The sequence below is a fragment of the Pipra filicauda genome, unplaced genomic scaffold (genome assembly GCF_003945595.2).
Source record: "Pipra filicauda isolate LSUMZ 115617 unplaced genomic scaffold, ASM394559v2 scaffold131_size2509542_pilon, whole genome shotgun sequence".
Lineage (NCBI taxonomy): Eukaryota > Metazoa > Chordata > Aves > Passeriformes > Pipridae > Pipra > Pipra filicauda.
Genome location: NW_024103785.1, coordinates 54,783 through 74,639, shown reverse-complemented (window position 1 = coordinate 74,639; position 19,857 = coordinate 54,783). Strand labels below are relative to the sequence as shown.

General features: G+C 42.1%; 1 protein-coding gene across 1 annotated transcript in view; it reads right to left on the bottom strand.

Moving 5' to 3' along the window:
• Nucleotides 1-19,857, bottom strand: part of FCHSD2 (FCH and double SH3 domains 2) — a gene marked incomplete at its 5' end in the record, with an annotated part of 88,449 nt that overhangs the window by 24,851 nt on the left and 43,741 nt on the right. The window contains 3 exons of the mRNA XM_027744666.2: nt 3,554-3,625; nt 4,630-4,725; nt 8,466-8,588. Of these exons, the coding sequence (XP_027600467.2) occupies nt 3,554-3,625; nt 4,630-4,725; nt 8,466-8,588 (291 nt within the window). The remainder of the gene's footprint in view (nt 1-3,553; nt 3,626-4,629; nt 4,726-8,465; nt 8,589-19,857) is intronic.

Below are 19,857 nucleotides of genomic sequence, written 5' to 3'. Positions count from 1 at the left end.
GGTAGTGGCAACATGGTCAGTGCCTCAATTTAACCTCTTCCAAAAAAGAGGGAAACCAAACCCACTCTCCATGGCCAAGGAATGAGGGAAGAGCCAAAAGCTCCCCCAGCTAAACATAGCTGGACATTCTGCTGCTCCCTCCGGGCTTGGATTACACTGAAAACAGTGTTTAGTGCTAAAAATTCAATCAGGAACCCAAGAGAAAGGGCTGGATGGCTCCAGGCAGCTCAAAAGCTGAGAGGCAGCAATGCTGTTGCTTAAATTAACACACGAATTCAGTCTGCAAACACGTGTCCCTCCTCCAGTTTGGTCTGGAATGTTGTTGCAGGTGCAGAAGTTGCAAACCCAGCCTGTGCTTTTATTTGTCAGTTATATCTGGACATGTGCTGTCTTAAAAGTGGAAAAAAAAAAAACCTTGGTTTTCGAGCCTCAACGTTCTTTATTTTTTTTTCTCGATTTTTGAGGCTGAAACCTAAAAAAAACCCAGATAAAAATCACTTCGAGAGAGGCAAAAAGCAGGAAAAGATTTCTTGCATGCAAAGGGCCAACATAAAACAGGCATAAAAATCAGGCATTTCCTTTAAAGAGGTGAAAACAAGAGGTTTTCATGCCAGGGCTGCAAAGCAACACTTTTGGGAGGAGGGAGGAACACACATGACATTTTTCACACAATTCACAGCTAAACTAAGCAGTTTTAGCAAAATCATGAGCCAAGTTTAGGGCTTGTTTTAGTCTCTTATTGTAGAACTAATTGCATTTAATTTAGCCCAGAGTGAGCTCGGCCTGACTCACATTTTAGGTAATTTCTTTCCCTGAATGGCTGAATTTCTCCTCAGCAAAAATTCCTAATAATTTACAGATTGATAAAATTAAATAGTAACTTTATTTTTAATATATATTTAGCTTCAAAAAGGTTATACTTAAAGCCAGCCTGTTCTGGTATTAAAAGATTGATAAAACGATACAACAACTTATTGTTCGTATATATTTTGCTTCAAAAAGGTTAAACTTATAACCAATCTGTTCTAGTATTGAAAGATTAATAATATTAAATAATAACTTATTTTTAAAATAGATTTAGCTTCAAAAAAGTTACTTTTAAAACCAGTGTATTCTGGTATAAAAAGACTGGTAAAATTAAATAATATCTTTATTTTTTAATACATTTAGCCTCAGAAAAGTTATCCTTTAACCCAGTCTGTTCTGGTATTAAAGAGATCACTCTAAACACAGAAATACAGGCCCTTTTTAAAGTATATTTATGTAATTTATACAAAATTGCCTCACAGAAGCAGCTGAGCAATTCAATATATATTTTGTGTATGACAGTGAGGGGAAATTCATCCTTTTTCTCACAATCCACCCAAAAACTGCCAAATAATGAGGGGGGAGAACTGCAAAACTTTCCCCTCATCTTCCTGAGGTGTTTTTGTGCAAATTACAGTGGGAAAAAGATTGTTTTCGTGATACAAATCGGTTGGGCCCCAGCTTTTCCTCACGCGCTCCAAGAAAACCTCGGGATCTGGAACATCCAGGGGAAACCAGGGACGAAAAACAGGAAAAAGGCCTCAAAAACAGAGCATCAGCTTTTTGGGGCCGTTCCCCTCCCGCTCCAGGGACACGTTTTATGTCATTTTTTTGGCTCATTTTCTCTCCTGGATGAAGGAAAAAGCAGCTTTTCCAAGCAGGAAACGGAGAAAAGCTGCTGAATTTCCTTTCTCTTTTGCCCTGTTCTTATCTGTGAGCGTGAGGACGGCACGTTTTCCACACCCTGCATTTCCAGGGAATTAATAAATATCCCTTTCCTTCATGGGGGATGTTGGATGATTAAACTGTCCCTGAATTGAGGATCCAGGGAAGGCCAAGTTGTGCTGGTTGACTTTTCTTGAGAGGCTGAAAAGATTCCAAAAGACTCTTCCCTGTTTTCCACTTTGCTGTTGATAAACCCAGTTTGGGGATTCATTTCTTGACAGGATTAAAACTTATGAAGAAGAAGAAGAAAAACTGTTCAAATTCAAGCTCCAACCAATTTTTTAATAATGGAAAAGAGCTGATTGATGTCAAATATTTTTGGGTTTCTCTCTGTGGGCACTCAAAAGGGTACATTTCACCCACTGTTAATGGGATGTTGGAGATCAAAAATCACGAAAATTGATGGAAAACTGTTTCATAGCTTCTTTTCTTAGGAACAGACTTTTGGAGGCTCTGTTGGGATCATTTTGAAAGCAAACTGAGCTGTGGGTGCTGCACCAGACCCAAGGGTTGCACAGAAATCTATTTTCCATCACTTTTTGGAACTGCTCTTCTCTTACAAAGCAAAAGTTTGGGATAGACCCTGACAAACTAGAATTTACAGCAGAATTCCACATAATTTCCAACATTCTTCCTGCCTACAATACTCAAAATTTCATTCCAGTAACACTGTAATGCTCCAAACTTTGCCCTCAGTCGTGGTGGGTCAGGGATTCAGCCTGAAGAGAGCCCATAAAACTTGGAAAAGGTTAATAGTAAACATTTAATGAGATGTATTCATCACTCTGCTTTGCATTTCTTTCAGTCTTCGGTGTGAAATTTTTTATTTTGTCTTTCTTGCAGCCTTTGGTGTGAAAATTATCATGCACAACCCACAGGAACTAAAAGCCAACTGATCAGCTCTGCAGATTATCTGCAAACACGTGGCAAAAGAATGCTTGATAATTGTTCTGCAATTAAATGCTGATTCAACAGAAAATTAAATAAAATCCGACCAATTTCTGACCAAGTCAAAAGCCTGAACAAGAGCCTTCAACCCCTTGTACTTGTTGATTAAAAATTGGGAATGTGCAACCTGTCAGCTGAGCATAATTAGACGGATCAGAAAGAAGTTTAATTTAATTATTTTGGGGAAACTGGCAGCTGGAAGCTCCAAAGGCTGCAGTGCACTGAGGAAATGCAGGAATTCTCCAGCCTAGGTGGGTTGAGCAGGTGCAGAAGTCACTGGATGTGAGGGACAGGGACAGTTTTAGACCTGGACTGAAGCTCCAGCAGCACACGAGTCCCTTGTGAGCCTACACAAGTCAAGGAATCCTGTCATTTTTCATGTTGAAGAGTTTAACAGGAGGGAATTACAGCCCTGTTGGACATAGGGATAACCCTCTGGAAAAGGAAGAGAATTAAATTAGTATCAGGGCTGCATTTCATCAGTGCATCCTAATAAGCTCCACTTGTCAGAGCAGCTCCCCCCTCACAGTGGAGCAGGAACCAATTACACCCAGCACTGTCTGGAGCTGTGAAATTTTAATTCATGCCCCCAAAAGCTCAGAATATCAATTACAAGTGCTGTGCAAACTCGGGAGTGTGAGGCTGCTCCCCGTATTTAAACACCTTTAAATTGATTTTTCCTTCTCACTGCGAACGAAGCTTCCCCCCCCTTTTCTATATCTATTTTATTAATTTAATTTATATTTATTTTATGGTTTGATAACACATATTCCGCATTCTGTTGCCACCTCCACGTGGGTGTAAATTCAGCATATCCCAAGCCACATGCACATGGATAAGGACACAAAGGTACCTCTGCTATGGTCATTCTCATAGCACTGACAGGTGAGGGCTCAATCTCCACCAGCTGAACTGCATTAAAACTCTGGATGCACAGATCCCACGGGGACGAAAACACAGCAGCAAAGGTTAGAAAGGCTGGGAAAGACACTCATTGTATTAAGAACAACCTCAAAGTTTATCAGGGAATACGTAGAGTTGGAAGGGATCATCGAGTCCAACTCCTGGCCCCAAAAATCACACCACGGTGCCCCAATTTTTTTATGGGAATATGGACTCTATGCAAAGGAGCTGGAAGGAAAATCAGAATCACACTTTCTTACGAGGGAAATACAAAGGAAACTGTGCCAGAGAAGTTGGTGTGACCGGAAAAATCCCTTTTATGCAGCTGCTAAGAGAGGTCTCAAATTAAATCACCTAAAGTTCAGATCACTGCTGTCCAAATCGGTTCACTAATGAATTCAAGCAAGAAAAAGCTGCACAAGGTTATACTTTTTTTAAAGATCCAGACTTCTTTTAAACTGCTATTTCTTAAAATAACATTAGCAATGTTGCTGGGACATCGACAATCCCCTTTAATCAAGGGGCTGTTTGGAAATGTGTTTAAATATCCCAATTCACCCAATTTTGATGTCATTGCTTTGGAAGCAACACATACACCAAGAGAATATTTTTGGAGGTTATTTTTGGAATGCAGTGTTTCACCAGTATTCTTTTTGAGTTAATAACTCCTTCTGTGTATCTCTAAGCATTCCTTGAATAATTCAGGTGTGCAGGGACACTTGACTTGGATACAATATGAATATGATGAGAACCTCCCCAGCAGGGATAAAAAGGCGACAAAATTTAGTAAGAATTAGAGCAAAATTTAGTAAGAATTAGGTTGAAAGCAGAGAAACACAGGGCTGTTAGTCACAAAAAGCCAAAAAACATTCTGCTTTTCTGTGGCTGACCCTGAGCCTGTTGGATGCTTTCACCACCAAAAATCCAGCAGGAGGTTAAACCAGTCTGGGATATCAGCGAGTCATGTTCTCTCCCACATTTCTAGATAAAATATATCAAAACCAGAGGAATTCTGAAGGTTCTTACAGTGTCACTGTCACTCGGCTGGAACTGGAAAGGCTGAGGTTTGTGGAACACGGAATTCTCCTGCAGGAACAGCTGGAGGTTGTAATCCCGCACCACCTGAGGGAATAAAAACAGGCCTTTGACACTCCTCATTTTGTCAGTTGAAAAACATCTACAGAGCAAAACCAGCCCTTCAAACAGAGCTAATTGTGCAGCAGAACTCCGAAGGAAATTCAGAACCTCGTTCAGAGGACAAGTACCTAAAATACAACTTTAACCTACAAAACGAGGGAAAAAAGCCAACTCTGGAGAAGACACAATGTGGCGTCACTGCCATCAGTATTTCTCCCTCCTCTTCCTGGATAATTTCTTGTGTAATGTTCTTTCTTAGGCTGAAATGTGTTAATTTTACAGAAATTATCAGTTGTGGGAGCTGAAAAGACTATTTGGAGTAATGCACATAAAATCAGTTGCAAACTTCATCTCTCTCTATTAAATTGCTTTCAGAGGAAACTCTCCAAGCCTGTGTTTTGTAAAGCAAAACCACTTCAGCTCCTAAATTTGTTTAATGACACGTTTCAGAAACCATGACACATGTCCCTAAACAAACCTCTCATGTCACAATTTACAGAGATTCACAAAGAAACGCTCAGTGATTGCAGCAAGAAAAAATAGTAGCACTGCTTGAAAGACTCTCCCAGAGCATTCACTGCTTCAATGGGTGGAAATGAATATACAGCAGCACAAAATTATAAATATCTATTACCAAAGTGAGGGTACAAAGTGGATAATAAAGATGGTATTTATCCAGAAATAGCAGCTTTGTGCATGACCTGGGTGGACAATGGGAAATACAGCTTGTCCTCTAATGCAGCGAAGTGTTGCTGAAATACTGAGCTGTAAAAAATTAATCTTCAGTTAAAGAAAGTAAATAGTCCTCCAGGGCCAATAATACACGCAAAAAAGTACATAATTACTGCTCCAGTTTGAGCAGTTGAACACGAACACATTCAGAGGGGAGGAAGACAGACAGGGATCTGCACCAGGAATCCCCAGAAACAGAAATGCAGGAAATACTGAAGAAGGGAACATCTGCAGCTTCAGATGATGCTCAGCACTGATCATAAATATATTTTAATTTAAACAGCTATTCCATTAAATAGTCCTTTTAGAGCCATGTGAACACTGACCAGAGCACACAACTCTGTGCCATGACTAATATATGGAATTATTTTAACTTCAATTAGGAAAAAAAACCCCCAAAATGTAGTTACTGAGGGCGTGAAAACCTACACAGATATTTTAATGCCCTCAATTTTCACCACAGACCTCAGACTTCCAAGCAACTCAGTTCTTCAAAGAGGAAAACCCATCTTTACAACAGCAATCCTGAGGGATTTTCCCTCAAAGCCACAAGAAATGAGAACAATTGTTATCAGAAGAGGAAAATGTGCAAGCCCAGCAAATTACATGGTGCATTTTGCACAATATATTTGACAACTGATAAAAAGAAACTTAAAAGACTCCAAAGCAACACACTGTTCTTTGGGATTAAACTGCAACTTTCCCAAATAGATTTTTCTGTTGTTCAGAAATTAAATCAATGCAATGTCCTCAGACAGGGTGGGTTTTTTTTAAGTCAATGTCAAAACAGACCTGAAATCAAATATATCTCATGTGAAGAAAAGGCACAGTCAGAGATGTGCACGAGGGAAATGATCTGCCCTCTGACCAGAAAACTCCCAGAAACGGGATTCAAAACAGCAACTGGAATTTTGGAAAATGCTCCAAGGGAAAAATCAGATGTGCAAGAAAAAGAAATGCAAGAAGTAAGAGACTTGAATAAGACTGTTCAAGTGAAAAGGGAGTTAAATTTCATTTTCATAGAATCCCAGGATGGTTTGGGTTGGAAGGAACCTTAAAGCCCATGCAGTTCCACCCTCTGCCATGGGCAGGGACACCTTCCACCAGCCCAGGTTGCTCCAACCTGGCCTTGGACACTTCCAGGGATGGGGCAGCCACAGCTTCTCTGGGCAACCTGTGCCAGGGCCTCCCCACCCTCCCAGGGAACAATTCCTTCCCAATATCCCACTTAAACTTCCCCTCTTTAATCTCAGTGTCTCCATTCCAGCAGCAGAGGTAACATTTCCAGCACATTTCCCCCGGGAATGACACAGGCCACACTAACCCGGCACAGTAAAACCCCCAAAGCTCCAACAAATGATGCTGTAACTATGAAAAATCTGCATTTTGGACAGAAAATCTGGTTTTGAGGCCTTTCCCTCCTCAACCTGCATTCCATGAGGTGACAGCCAGTCCCTAAGCCCAGCCCAAGGAGCCATCCCTGGCTCCCTGATATCCAAGGAGGCACTTCTGGGAAGAAAAACTTGTCTCACTCTAAAGCAAATACAACTGAATTCCATCCTGAAGGACGGTTCAGATGGAACAGCCCTAAGGATTTCTCCCAAAGACCTGAAGTGTCTGTTCCAGGCAGAGCTTGGGATCTTGTGAAAACTAACCAGGAACACGTGAAGTGTCCAAAATGCCCAGCAAACATTTCAAACCCTCGCTGTGAGGACAGGCTGGGCTTTATCCCAAATGGCCAAGCTGCAAATTTATTCCACGTTTAACACTCGAGCTGCTTTTGAAACCCACGGGTGGGTTTTGGTTGAGTTTCTCCTCTGGGTTCACCTCTCACTTTGGAGCTGGTTATTTTAACGTGAACTCGTGCTGCAAAGAAAGGAGAAGCAAAACCCAGGGAAAAATCTCCCAGTGAATGTATTCAGAGCGAGGCCCAGGTTTTCAGGAGCAATGGAACTCCAGTTTTCCTTCTCTGCATTCCTGAACCACGAGGAGAGAAGCGAATTGGTGCTGAGGAGCCTGTTCAGACCTGCCACTGGGATTCACATTTTTCTTCCTTCTCCAGGCACTGAAGGAAAGCAGGAACACAAATGTTGCCTCAAACACAGTGTGTGATGTTGGTACTGTGGAAAACAAGCCAGACCTGGAGGCTCCTGGCCTTGCAAAGCCTGGCTTACACAAGCTCAGCACGCACAAATATCCCAGGAAGGGATTCCTAAGCAAAGGAGCTGTCAGGATGTGGCAGTTTAGCTGGATCCAAGTCCCAGCCAGACAGCACTCCAAGGATTTTGAACACAAAGGATGTGATACAACACTGAGAAATTAATTATGAATATGCAGACATGATACAGTATAAAATATTATATTAAATATTAGACAAAACCACAGAAACTATGGATTTAGTTAAAAGATGCCAAGTCTGTATTTTCAGGGAACACATTTGAACCCTGAATGAGGCTCCCCCAAGGTAAATCATAGCAACTCTTTTTACAACAGGAGATAAAATGGTATTTTGATTATTTTTACAGCTGCTGCCAAGTAAATTCAGAGCCAATTTTTCACGCCCTCCCTTTCTGTCTATGAAGGGGTGAGATCACTTGTTTGCAGGTGAGTAAGGAATGTGTTAAATATGTTTTTACTCCACAGGTCTCTGTGTAAACGAGCTGTTTCTGTGCAGGTAAGGTAATAAATAAATAAATAAATAAAGGAATATTATGACTCTACCAAAGCAGCTCCTCTGAGCTCAATGGCAATTATTATTATTATTATTATTATTATTATTATTATTATTATTATTATTATTATTTTCTTTTTAGCCCAGTAGATGAATTATTTAAGCATCAAAATTATCCTGCCTGGTGTCTTTTAACTTAACAGCACTCAGGAGAAACCAAAACTAATAACCCTTGGCACGATTTTGGAAGCAAATCTTAAGCCTGGCAACTTTCATAAACTGTAAGGGTTTGGGTACAAAGGATCACTGAGTTCAAACTTACCCTGCTGGAAGTCTCCAGTAAAAACTGGAATGTGTTTTGTACAGCTTGGCACGTCTCTAGTTCAGTCCTGCTGAATGCCATTAAATAATCCTTAAGGTGATCATATATATTTCCATCAAGGGCCTGTGTGAGGGAAAGAATGGAGGAAAATTGAGAAAAGCAGGAAATGCTGGATATCTGATTTATTAATATTCATCTTTAGACTTTTCAGATGCTCAGACTGGTTTTTTTAATACATGTACAGGTGTATTTCTCCTGAGCTCAGCAGTGACAGCAAAGTTCAAACTCTGTTGTAACCAGAGGTATAAAAATCACATCACACAGAGGAGGTTACAGGTTTAATGCAAGTTTTGTGTTAAACCTGACTTTGAGGTGACTGATGCCATTTAAATATTCAACTCTGCACATATTTAGAAACGTATTATATAGATTTTGCAATGGATCATACTTGGCAGATATCCACTTACACAGTGTATTCATGGCAATGGTGAAAAGGCCATTTCAACAGACTCAATGATGTGTTTCCACAGAAAATTGCCTTTGGTTATTTAAATCCTTTTCAAAAGTCAAGGAGGGGAAAAAGGGTTAAATTTTGCAAGACTTAAGGAATAATTTGTGCCCCAGCAAAATCAAGCCCACTGTTTAAAACAAGGGGAACAGACACAATGAATCAGACACAATAAATCAGACACAATAAATCAGACACAAATCCTGGAAGTGTCCAAGGCCAGGCTGGACGGGGCTTGGAGAAACCTGGGATAGTGGGAGGTGTCCCTGCCCACAGCTGGGGGTGGAATGAGAGGAGCTTTAAGGTCCCTCCCAACCCAACCCATTCCATGGTTCCTTGGAATCATTCAGAATTTGGGAAGAACAGAAGAGATTTTTCCTCTGCAGAGAAGTTTTCCCCACTGCCAGCAGAAATTAAAACTCAGCCCAGCCAAACTTTGGTATCCAAAATCCTCTTTATATTATTTCCCTCATCCTCCACCACCAAGGAATTCTCAGCACAGGGGGATTGTTTCCTTACAGACACTAAACCTGCCTCAGATTTCCTCGTGCAAAAAACCCACGGCCAACAGGAATCCAGGAGAGGCTGTCACCCAAACCAGCAGCAAACTGGGAATTCCTTTCACCCTCACACTGGAGCTGGTTCCCTCAGCCACATCAAAGGCCAGGCTTGAGGAATCACCAGCCAGGGAAGCTCCTGGAGGCTCTCTGAAAAAAAAGAAGAGCCACCAAAAGGCTGGGAGAGAGCTATGGGATAAGAGCTCCAGGCTCTTAGGAGGGATGACAGCTCCACTAAATACTCCGTCAACCGGAATTTTTCCAAAAATTCTTATTAGAAGACTGATGGGATAATAGCTGGGATGTTCGACTGATGAAAAACTCGGGAAATTCCCAACAGCAAATCCACAGAAAACCAAGAGCAATGCACAAACACAGGTTCAGCTTGTCTGTCCTGGGGTGGGCACAGCTTTCCTGGAATTCATCCTTTAGGAGACACATCACCAGGACAGCACCAGGATTTTAACACTCCCTGTGCTTTCATCCCCGCAGGGATGAGCCCTGGAGTTCCCACCCCATTCCAAGGACATTCATTCCCACATCAAACACAGGCAGTGCCAATGCACTTGTGCTGACAGGGAATACAAATGATGGATAAAATTGCCAAGGCTGGGAGAATCCCAGCCTGAAACTCCCCCAGAATGGAACTGCAGACTTTGAGCTGTTCCTAAAGCTTTCCAGCTCAACCTCTGCTAAAAAATGTAAATAAATGATTGAAACTTGGCACAGCAATTCCAAGTGCTCTGTGTTTGCAGAGCAGCTGCCATTTCTGCTGTAAATCAGGATTTCGGAGCTCTTGGAAACATTCTGTATATCCAGTCTGGGAGATTTCCTCAGATTTCACAGAATCACAGGATCATTAGGCTTGGAAAAGACTTCCAAGGTCATCAAGGCCAAGCTTTGACCAAATCCCACCATATCCCAAAGCCAGGGCTGGTGACTCCCCCCCCTCCCTGCTCAGCCCATTCCAATGCTCAATCAGCTTTTCAGGGAAGAAGTTTTCCCTCATGTCCAACCTGAGCCTCCCCTGGGGCAATTTGAGGCTGTTTCCTCTCGTCCTGTCACTGTTCTCCCGGGAGAAAAGGCCGATCCCACCTGGCCACAACTTCCTGTCAGGGACTGACCTGGATCTGAGCACAGCTCAGGAATTATTTTGTATCAAATATTATTTTGTACCTCACAGAGCGAGATTAACGTCAACTAAAATTAAGGGAAAAACCAAAAGAATTTCACTCAGCGAGAACAGGATCTTTTAGGCTGGAAAAGAACTTTCAAATCATCAATTCCAACTAGAAAACTGTGTATTTAATTCCTATTTTTTCTCAGCTCATTCTAACCACACTGGTTTGGGGATTTTTTTTCCTTTTCCACCTTCAGCCTGTTGTGTAAAAGCACTTTCTGATCTCTCCCCTCCCTTCATGTCAACCCCAGATGCTCTTTTTATGTTAAATTCCCCGAGGAGGGGTTCATGTCATCGAATTTAAGTCTGGCCTTTGACTCTCCTGGTGCTTTTTAGAGGCAAAGGAGAGGAGCTGGTGCTTCTGGGGTGGGATTGCTGCCTTTCCAAGACAGGTGGTTAAAACAGATCAGCTGCAAGGCAGGATGCCAGGGGCCTGTTCCTCTTCACTGACCCTGAACAGACCCCCAAAAACTAGCTCAGAAAATTGCTCAGACAGAGCTGGGGGAGATGAATCCCATCCCCACACGTGGTTATTCCCAATTATCCCCTACTGAGCACCAGGAATTAATTCACCTCCGGCCGCACTTTGTGTTCTGAGGAATATAAAAAAAAAAAGAAATAATAATTTGATTATTCCCCCCACTCCTCTCACAATGACCAAGCTCTGAGAGGCCAAAAAAAAAACCCAATGTGATAAGGAGATATAAAAAAAGATATATAAGGCAGGACATCAAGGAAAATTGTGACAAAACATTAAGGGAGCACCCAAACCTGTCAGTGTGTGATCCTGAGTTACAGCCCTGCTCCTTTCATTCATTAAAAGAGGTTTCAATGTGATAAAGCTCTTAAATACTGATGAGAACTGAAGTTATTAAAGTCAGTGCAGCATCACACAGGCACAGGTAAAGCCAGGCCTAAACAAGCAGCTCCCAGGCCTAAAAAACTCCTCAAGGCACAGGGAATGTGATGTCCCACCAGCCCTGGGGTTTGAGGGCTGGCTGGTTCCCCATTTCCAACCATCATGGATTTAATCCAGTTTATAAAACAGATTTAATCCATTCTGTAAAATTATCACATCAAGCTGGAGGTGGGAATATTAAAACAAAAGCTTTGACTTGCTTGTATGATCTCAATGAACATGCCCATGGGATTTTATCATTTCAACCTCATTTACTTCCCAACTCTCTGACCCAAAGCACTGAACAGCCCAGGTTTGGACAGGAAAAAAAAGTCTTTCCTAAAATCCCTCATCACACAACTTGAAGGAGAAACTATGGGGGTGAAAAAAAAACAAACAATTCCATAAAGCCAACAGCCATTATTCCTCCACAATGGCTTTTGTTCCCTCTTTGCCTCTCAGGAGAGCACTAAATCACTTCCTGAACTATCACGATCCCACTGAAAAACCTGTCTTTTTTGTCAACTTCAAAAGGAAATCAAGGGTTTCTTTTTAAAAAAAAAAACAAAAACAAATCTGGCATCAAAGCCAAGATAATACAAAGTTAAGTGGCACAGAATGACAATTTGCAAGGAGAAAAAAAAAGTCAATGTTTTTTAAGAAATCATTTCTTTACAGTGGAACTGTCACATTAAAGGGGTGAAATTCCTTCCCCCCCCCCCAAGTCCGAGCTTGAGAAGATAAGGCTGAAATTGGAGCTGAGAAGAAGCTGTCAACAAATAAAACCAAATTAAAGTGTATTTTTATACACAAAATAACAAAAAAATACAAGTGTATTTTTATACACGACCAAATTAAAGTGTATTTTTGTAAGAAATCCTATATCTTAAATCTATAAAATTATATATGCAGGGGATGGGACAAAAACATTCTGATTTCAACATCCAAGTCTCACTTAGAACTTTACACAGGAAGAAAATTTCAGTCCCAGTTCAGACCATCATTTTCAGGAGGATTTTCTTCTTATTTCAAGGGATGATATTGAACATTTTGGGAAGTTGGATGTGTTGGCTTTAATCATTCTACACTTTATAAAAATTCCCTCAAAAGCAAGGATGGAAATGAAATTATTTGAGCTATTTTTAGGACATTTGGTTGCCTTTGGGATGTTGTTACTCAACTAAGATGCAGAAGAGACCCCGCGTTGAATGTTTTATATTCTTAATTCCAGGTCTCTTCACTAAAACATTGACAGGTCTCAGCCACACTCCACTTCAAAATTACAATTTCAATGTCTTGGAGAAGACAGAGAACAAGATAAACTGTGTATTTTTTTATTTTAAAAGCAACCAGCAAGACAAAATGGCAAATATTTGTCCCCCAAACAAAGCAGAGCAGAGTTGGACGAAGCCACCAAGGTGAGTTTTCCCTTTTCTCCCATTTGTTTCTGAAATAATCCTGGTATTCTATTCATGCTTGTCTTGCACAAAAACTGTTAAAAGCAGTGTTGAATAATAATAATTTCTAATGAATAATTTTCTAGTTTAAACTCAGCTGTTCAAACTCATCCTCTCCGTAGCCACCGGGCACCAAACCCAGCACTAAGGTAAAAAAAAAAAAACAATTAAAGCCACACTTGTGAAGCCATGTGGGTTTCACTGACTAATTAATATCAGTCTCATCTGAATCATCACTGCCCAGGAATAATTGGGTCTTTTCAAACACAGGCAGCTCTATTTTTATGTGTTTTTAAACTGGAATCCCACGTTTGTGATAAACCAACCACCAGACTGGGGCTGGAATGAGATGATCTTTAAGGTCCCTTCCAACCCAACCCATTCTGTGGATCTTTGAAATTAGGTTTGCGTTTAGAAACATCGAATTTTTTAATCAGATGATGCAACCCAACACTTCATGTGGCTCATTTTGCCTGTGCTGAGCATCAAACCCCTGGACAAATGCTCGGGAAGCTGCCACTGCTTTTCAGGAAACCATGGAGTGATGTGGAAGGCCAGGAATTTCCTTAATGGGTGGAGGGAACACAACAAAATTAGGGCTGATCCTGCAGCCTGAAACCCAAGAGATAAGGGGAAAGAAATGAAGTGAACAAAAATCATTGTGTTTGTGGAGTGATAACTTTTCTGTGGAGTCAATGGGATTGAATCCCAGCAATGGGATATACTTTCCTGTGTAGGAATCAAAGCAAAACCCCCAAATTAAAAGGGAGATCTGTATCAGAGATTCCACCCTCTCTCTGTTTTATTACACCCCCTATTTTGTATTTATATTAAAATAATTGATACACATTAACATATTTATATTAAAAATTAAAATTAAATTCTTACACCGCCCTGTTTTTATTTGCATTAGAAACCCTGTTTTATCCATCCCTGATCTGTTCTGCCCTGCAAACCACCTGCAACCCATTAATTTCCATCCCTTATTTTCTGTAACACACTCCCAACTTTTCCTCACTTCACAACCCAACAATAGGAATTCCAGAACAAACACACTGAGTGAAGCTTTCGGAGTGTTTGTGTTTAAAACTCGTGCCTAAAATCCACTAAATAAACTGGGAGATCCCACAAGTCTGGGAATTTTCAGTCGAGTGGTTTTGGTCAATGAGGCTCCACCAAGTGCTTTAATTTTTACATGCAGAGGAGATAAAATGAATATAAAAAGGAAAGGCTGGGGTATGGAGAATTATAGATAAATTATCAGGAATTCTGACTATTTAGGCCTCAGTTTTCATCCTTCTGGGGCTGGAGAGGTGAAGAACAGAAGCCTCTTTCTGTATTTTAGCCAACAAGAGCAACAAATCTCCTTTTATGTGACAGTATTTTAAACCTGCTCTGAAACTCCAAGGTCATGAAGCCAACAACTGGGATCAGCTGGACTTGCCAGCTCAGCAGGATCCAGGTCTGGGACACGTCACAGCGTTTCCAAGGACTTCCCAAGGACGTGAGGACAGGAAGGAAGGGCAGGAAAACCCATCCTTTTCAGTTAGCAGTTACATTCCACAGTGATTTTCCTTTAAAAATGCTGATTCCTGGGAGGAATTTCTCCAGGGCATCCATTTCTCCCCCATACAGAAAAAAAGCTTCTTATTTTCCCTTCGCAGCTCTTCCATCTCCCTATGCTTTGTCCCCGCTCAAATCCTTCCTTCTCCAGCAGCATAAAAGGAATTCAGGGCTGGATTTGTCTGGATCTAAATTCCCAACAAAGCCAAGATCAAAGCCCCAGCAGCATCCCTGAACAATCTGCCTGGAGCAAGAGCTCCAGAGAGTTTCTCATTCCCTGCAATCCCGGAGGAACAACTGCACAGTGTCTGCTCCCATCGGGGATTTGAAGGCTGAGGGCTCCCTCCAAACTGACATGGAGCTGCTGCCCATCCTGCCTTTTGCAGGAATAATCCTGGTTTTTCTACCAAGCCAAATGTGGCAGGAGGGAAAGCTGCTAAGGATAGATGAGGATAAAAACCAACCCCCTTCTCTGGAGCAAAAAGTTCGTGCTGGACTCACTCAGCCTCCCAGGAGAAAGGACCATCTAAGTTTTAGCTCCAGGTTGGAAATCAGAGGTAGAACAGCCACAGTTTGCACCCAAAGCAAAGCAGGGAGAAGCCAAGGCCATAAAATGATCCGTATCCCAGGATAATCTCACACAGCCAAAGCTGCCTGTATTGCTAAGTCTGGTTTAAGGAGAGCCAGATCCAACTTATTCTGGAAGTATCACTAGTTCTGTCTGGGAACATCTGAAACCCAGTGGGATCCATCCAAGTTTAGAGTCCTGAGCACAGGAAGGACGTGGACCTGCCACAGCAGATCCAGAGGAGGCCACGAAGGTGCCAAGAGGTTCTGAATGAAGAAGGTTTTAAGAGGCCCTACAAAAAAGATCCTCAGACTAAATATAAGTCAGACTAAAATATAAGGACCGAGCCCAATTGAACTATTTTTAGGGATTTTTGTAATTCACACACAGGAGTAACATGTTCTTAAAAGGAAACCAGCTCAGAGTGACTTCAATAATTATAGAATCACCAAACAATGCAGGAAGTTATCCCCAAGAATAAAGGGAAAAGCATCACAGGGGCGATGACAAAGGTAGAGCAGCAGGGAAGATTAATCCAGGCTTCCCAAATTCCACCTGGGAATTCCACGTGCCAAGTGGTCCATTCTCATTTATTCCCAGGGGAATAACACTCCCAACTTATGCCCCCACTCCTTCTAAGCACCAGTGGGTGAAGACAGAGATAATCTGAGTCTGAAGTCCGGAATTAAAAATACTGTGAAAGGTTTTTTTCCCTTTTAAACAGATTCCCCCTAACCCCATCCCAAAGCCTGGCAAAGAATCCCCATTCCAAGCAGTTTTCCTCACCAAGGATTGACGGGGTGGTGCCATTTCCTCTAACAGCTGAGAGGATTTTATAAATCATTTTATTATTTGATAGGAGACAGTGAGGGTTAAAGTTAAGCTTCTTTTCCAATTCATTCAACCCTGTGGGATTAATGTTCAAACCTTTCAAAACCCACTTAATTTCACAACATTAATGGTCAGATGTTGAAATCACACAGGAAGAGGTGTCCCAAGAATCTGGGATTTCCTGGCTACAAGGCTGCCTTTAATTCTTAGTCTTTGCTATTAAATTAAGACTTTCAGCAGAGTTAATTCGCTGAAGGCCCTTTTAAACCTGAAATGGAGCTTTTAGACCCAAGTAAAGAAGGGTCTGTGCTCACTGTGAACACTGAGACACAGAATTCAGCGATTTGTACCTAAAATAGATCATAAAATATGTGTCATAATGTCACATGTTTCCAGTTGCAGCTTTTCACCCCCCCCACCTGCCTCCCAAACAAAACCAGACCAGGTGCTTCCTGAGCTTGGTTCTTTCTCCTCCCGAGCTCCAGAGCAGCTCCAAGGCTCCTTTCTGGCAGAAGGAATATTTTGGGAACTGTTCTCATTGTGTTACAGCTTTGAAACGAGATGGCAAAGTTTCATTTCCTGTTCAGAATGAGCAGTTTTATGACGGCTGACAAAAATCTCCCGAAGCCCCAAACCCTCAACGGTTTCTACATCAAATGTTTCAAAAGAAAAAAAAGTTTTAAAGTTTGCTGTTCCCTTCCTCAATTTGATTTCTCCCGGATTCCTGCTAAGCACCTCCTCCCCCATCTTAACCCTTACACCGCCTTCCCGGTGCCCTCTTCCTAACAGGGATTTGGAATGAGTTTTTTTTGGCTTTCCAGTCATTTTCCTTGTTCTGCTGCCTTGCATTCAGCTTAAATCCCTGATTGCTCTCCTCCTCTGCTCTACCCTCGTGAGACCCCCCTGCAGAGCTGCTCCAGCCCTGGGAACAACAGCACAAAGACCTGGAGCTGCTGGAGAGAGTCCAGAGGAGGCCCCGGAGATGCTGCCAGGGCTGGAGCCCCTCTGCTCTGGAGCCAGGCTGGGAGAGCTGGGGGGGTTCACCTGGAGAAGGGAAGGCTCCAGGGAGAGCTTAGAGCTCCTTGCAGGGCCTAAAGGGGCTCCAGGAGAGCTGGAGAGGGACTGGGGACAAGGGATAGAGGGACAGGACACAGGGAATGGCTTCCTACTGCCAGAGGGCAGGGACAGGTGGGATACTGGGAAGGAATTCCTGGCTGTGAGGGTGGGGAGACCCTGGCACAGGTTGCCCAGAGAAGCTGTGGCTGTCCCATCCCTGGAAGTGTCCAAGGCCAGGTTGGAGCAACCTGGGCTAGTGGAAGGTGTCCCTGCCCATGGAAGTGGATGATCTTTAAGGCCCTTTCCAACCCAACCCATTCTATGATTCTGTGATTATTTATCTTTATTCCTTCCCACGTCATTCCCACTCCCTGCACCACCAACACCAGCCTCCCATTAACTTCCCCACATAAATCCATCCAGGACTTTTTCTGTGTAACCACCTATCCAGGAAATACCTTTCTCGAGCATCTGTAAAATCACACCATGTTTTCTTCAGAACCAATCCTTTTCTAAAGTTATTTCTCTGAAAACACCAAAGGAACACTCCCTGCAAAGTCAGCAGCATTAGCAAGAAATACCTTATTTTACCAGGAAAAATGATCATTGTTTTAAGATAATTAAGTTGCCCTGAGTTATAGATTAGAAGTATCCAAGGCCAGATTGGATTTGGAGCAACCTGGGATAGTAGAAGGTGTCGGGGGGGGACTGGATCATCCTTAAGGTCCTTCCCACCCAAACCATTCCATGATGCTCTGACATATATACACCAGGGATAGTGGTGGCAATCCCACTTATTAAGGCCAATAAACCTCCCCTGCCTGTGGTTTTGCCCCCAGAAGTTGTTTTATTTCCAGGGAAAGCCACTTGTCACCTCCCTACAAATATTTACTCCCAGCCAGCCAGAAAGCAAATGCTCCCAATTGGAATTAGCACATATTCCATGGACTTTGAAGGAGCTCAAACAGAGCTCGGGGATCAACTGGGAATGGGAGAAATGAGCATTTAAGGAAAAGCCTGAATGAGAGACCCCAAACTGTGTGTTAACGATTCCCTCATTTCCGGGGCTGCACAATCCCGGTCCAAGCAGGGCCTTAGTAAAGGAATTCATTTCCCCAAGGTCTGACATGCAGGGAATTCCCTGGAAGGGAAAACAATGTGGGATCAGCTGTTGGGAAACCTTCAGTGAGCATCCTGTGGAACACTGGGATCGTGAGTTGGGCAAGGCCTCCCTCTCTTCACTGTTCCTCCATTCTGGAACACTCAGATCATGAGATGGGCAAGTGTCTCCCTTCCCACCTCCTTCATTCCCAAGAATAACACAAGGAAGCCACTCACACTCCTTAACTGACTGCAAAGGAAAGCTCCTGTGCCCATGTGATCCTGGAGATGATGCCATCCATGGGTGGCTCAGCTGGAATTACAAAATGCTTGTGGCTCACAGCTGACAAGAGCGGGAAGTGAAACAACAGTTCTTTCACTTACACCAGTCCCCTCCACGTTTTCAAGGGAGAATTACAGGATCTTAAAAGAACAGTCAGCACTGGATTAATAAAAGAGATTTATGGAAGCTCCAGTGACTTCCAAATTATTTTGTCCTGCTGCCATTTTTTTGCTGAGGGACAGAATTTCCATTTAAATTTCCACTTCTGTCAAAAGGAATTCCCTGGGTGCTTCTAAATCATCCCAGAAAGCCTAAAACAAAAACGTGGACATAAATCGATTTATAACAGTGATAATATTGGTTCTGCTCGTTCTGGAGGCTACAGAAATGTTCACCCATGGAAATGGTGCTCTTTTATTTATACAGGATACAGCATTCCTGGGATAACATTCCTGAGGCTTTCACCTCATTGACTTACTTCTCACTTCAAATAGAGCCACCAGTGGAAAGAGCCTCCCTCACATCCTATTAATTTCAGGGAGTAAAACAAATTATTAACTGAAAGCCACCCAAAATGTTGAGTCATTTTTATAATTACTGCCAGTTTTAGTCAAATCTTATTTGTGCAATTCATGCTGGGAGCCTGAATTTACATTTGTTTTAAATGCTCATGGACAAATGTTCAGGAAAAGTGCTGGATGACTGTGCTGAAAACACAGATATCAACTGAGCTTCACAAAAACTCCTTAACAAAGGAAAAACAGGGCTCATCAAAACATGAAGGTTCTGGCACTGCTGGGTCATTGCAGTTACTCCAGTTAACAGCAGGAAAAAAAACCCAGAAACCAGGGAATTCCAAGGAGAATCTTTCTAGCAGAAAATGTTATTTTAAGGAATGATAGAATAATTGAGGTTGAAAGGGAGATACTGGTCCAACCTCTGCTCAGAGTTGGGACAAATAGTTCAGGTTGCTCAAAGCTGTGTCCAGTTAAGCTCTGACCATCTCCAAGGTATCAGGGAATCCTGGAATATGCTGAGTTGGAAGGGACCCATGAGGATCATCAATCCTCCCTGAGACACTGCCTGTGTCTGACCACCTTCATGGCAAAGCCTTGTCCTTATATCTAACCAGGGTTTCTTATATTTAACCAGGACTTCTTATATTTTATCAGGAAGGATCTCTTATATCTAACCAGGATTTCTTACATTTAACCAGGATTTCTTATATTTTATCAGGAAGGATTTCTTATATCTAACCAGGGTTTCTTATATCTAACCAGGATTTCTTATATTTAACCAGGATTTCTTATATTTTATCAGGAAGGATTTATAATATTTTATCAGGAAGGATTTCTTATATCTAACCAGGGTTTCTTATATTTAACCAGGA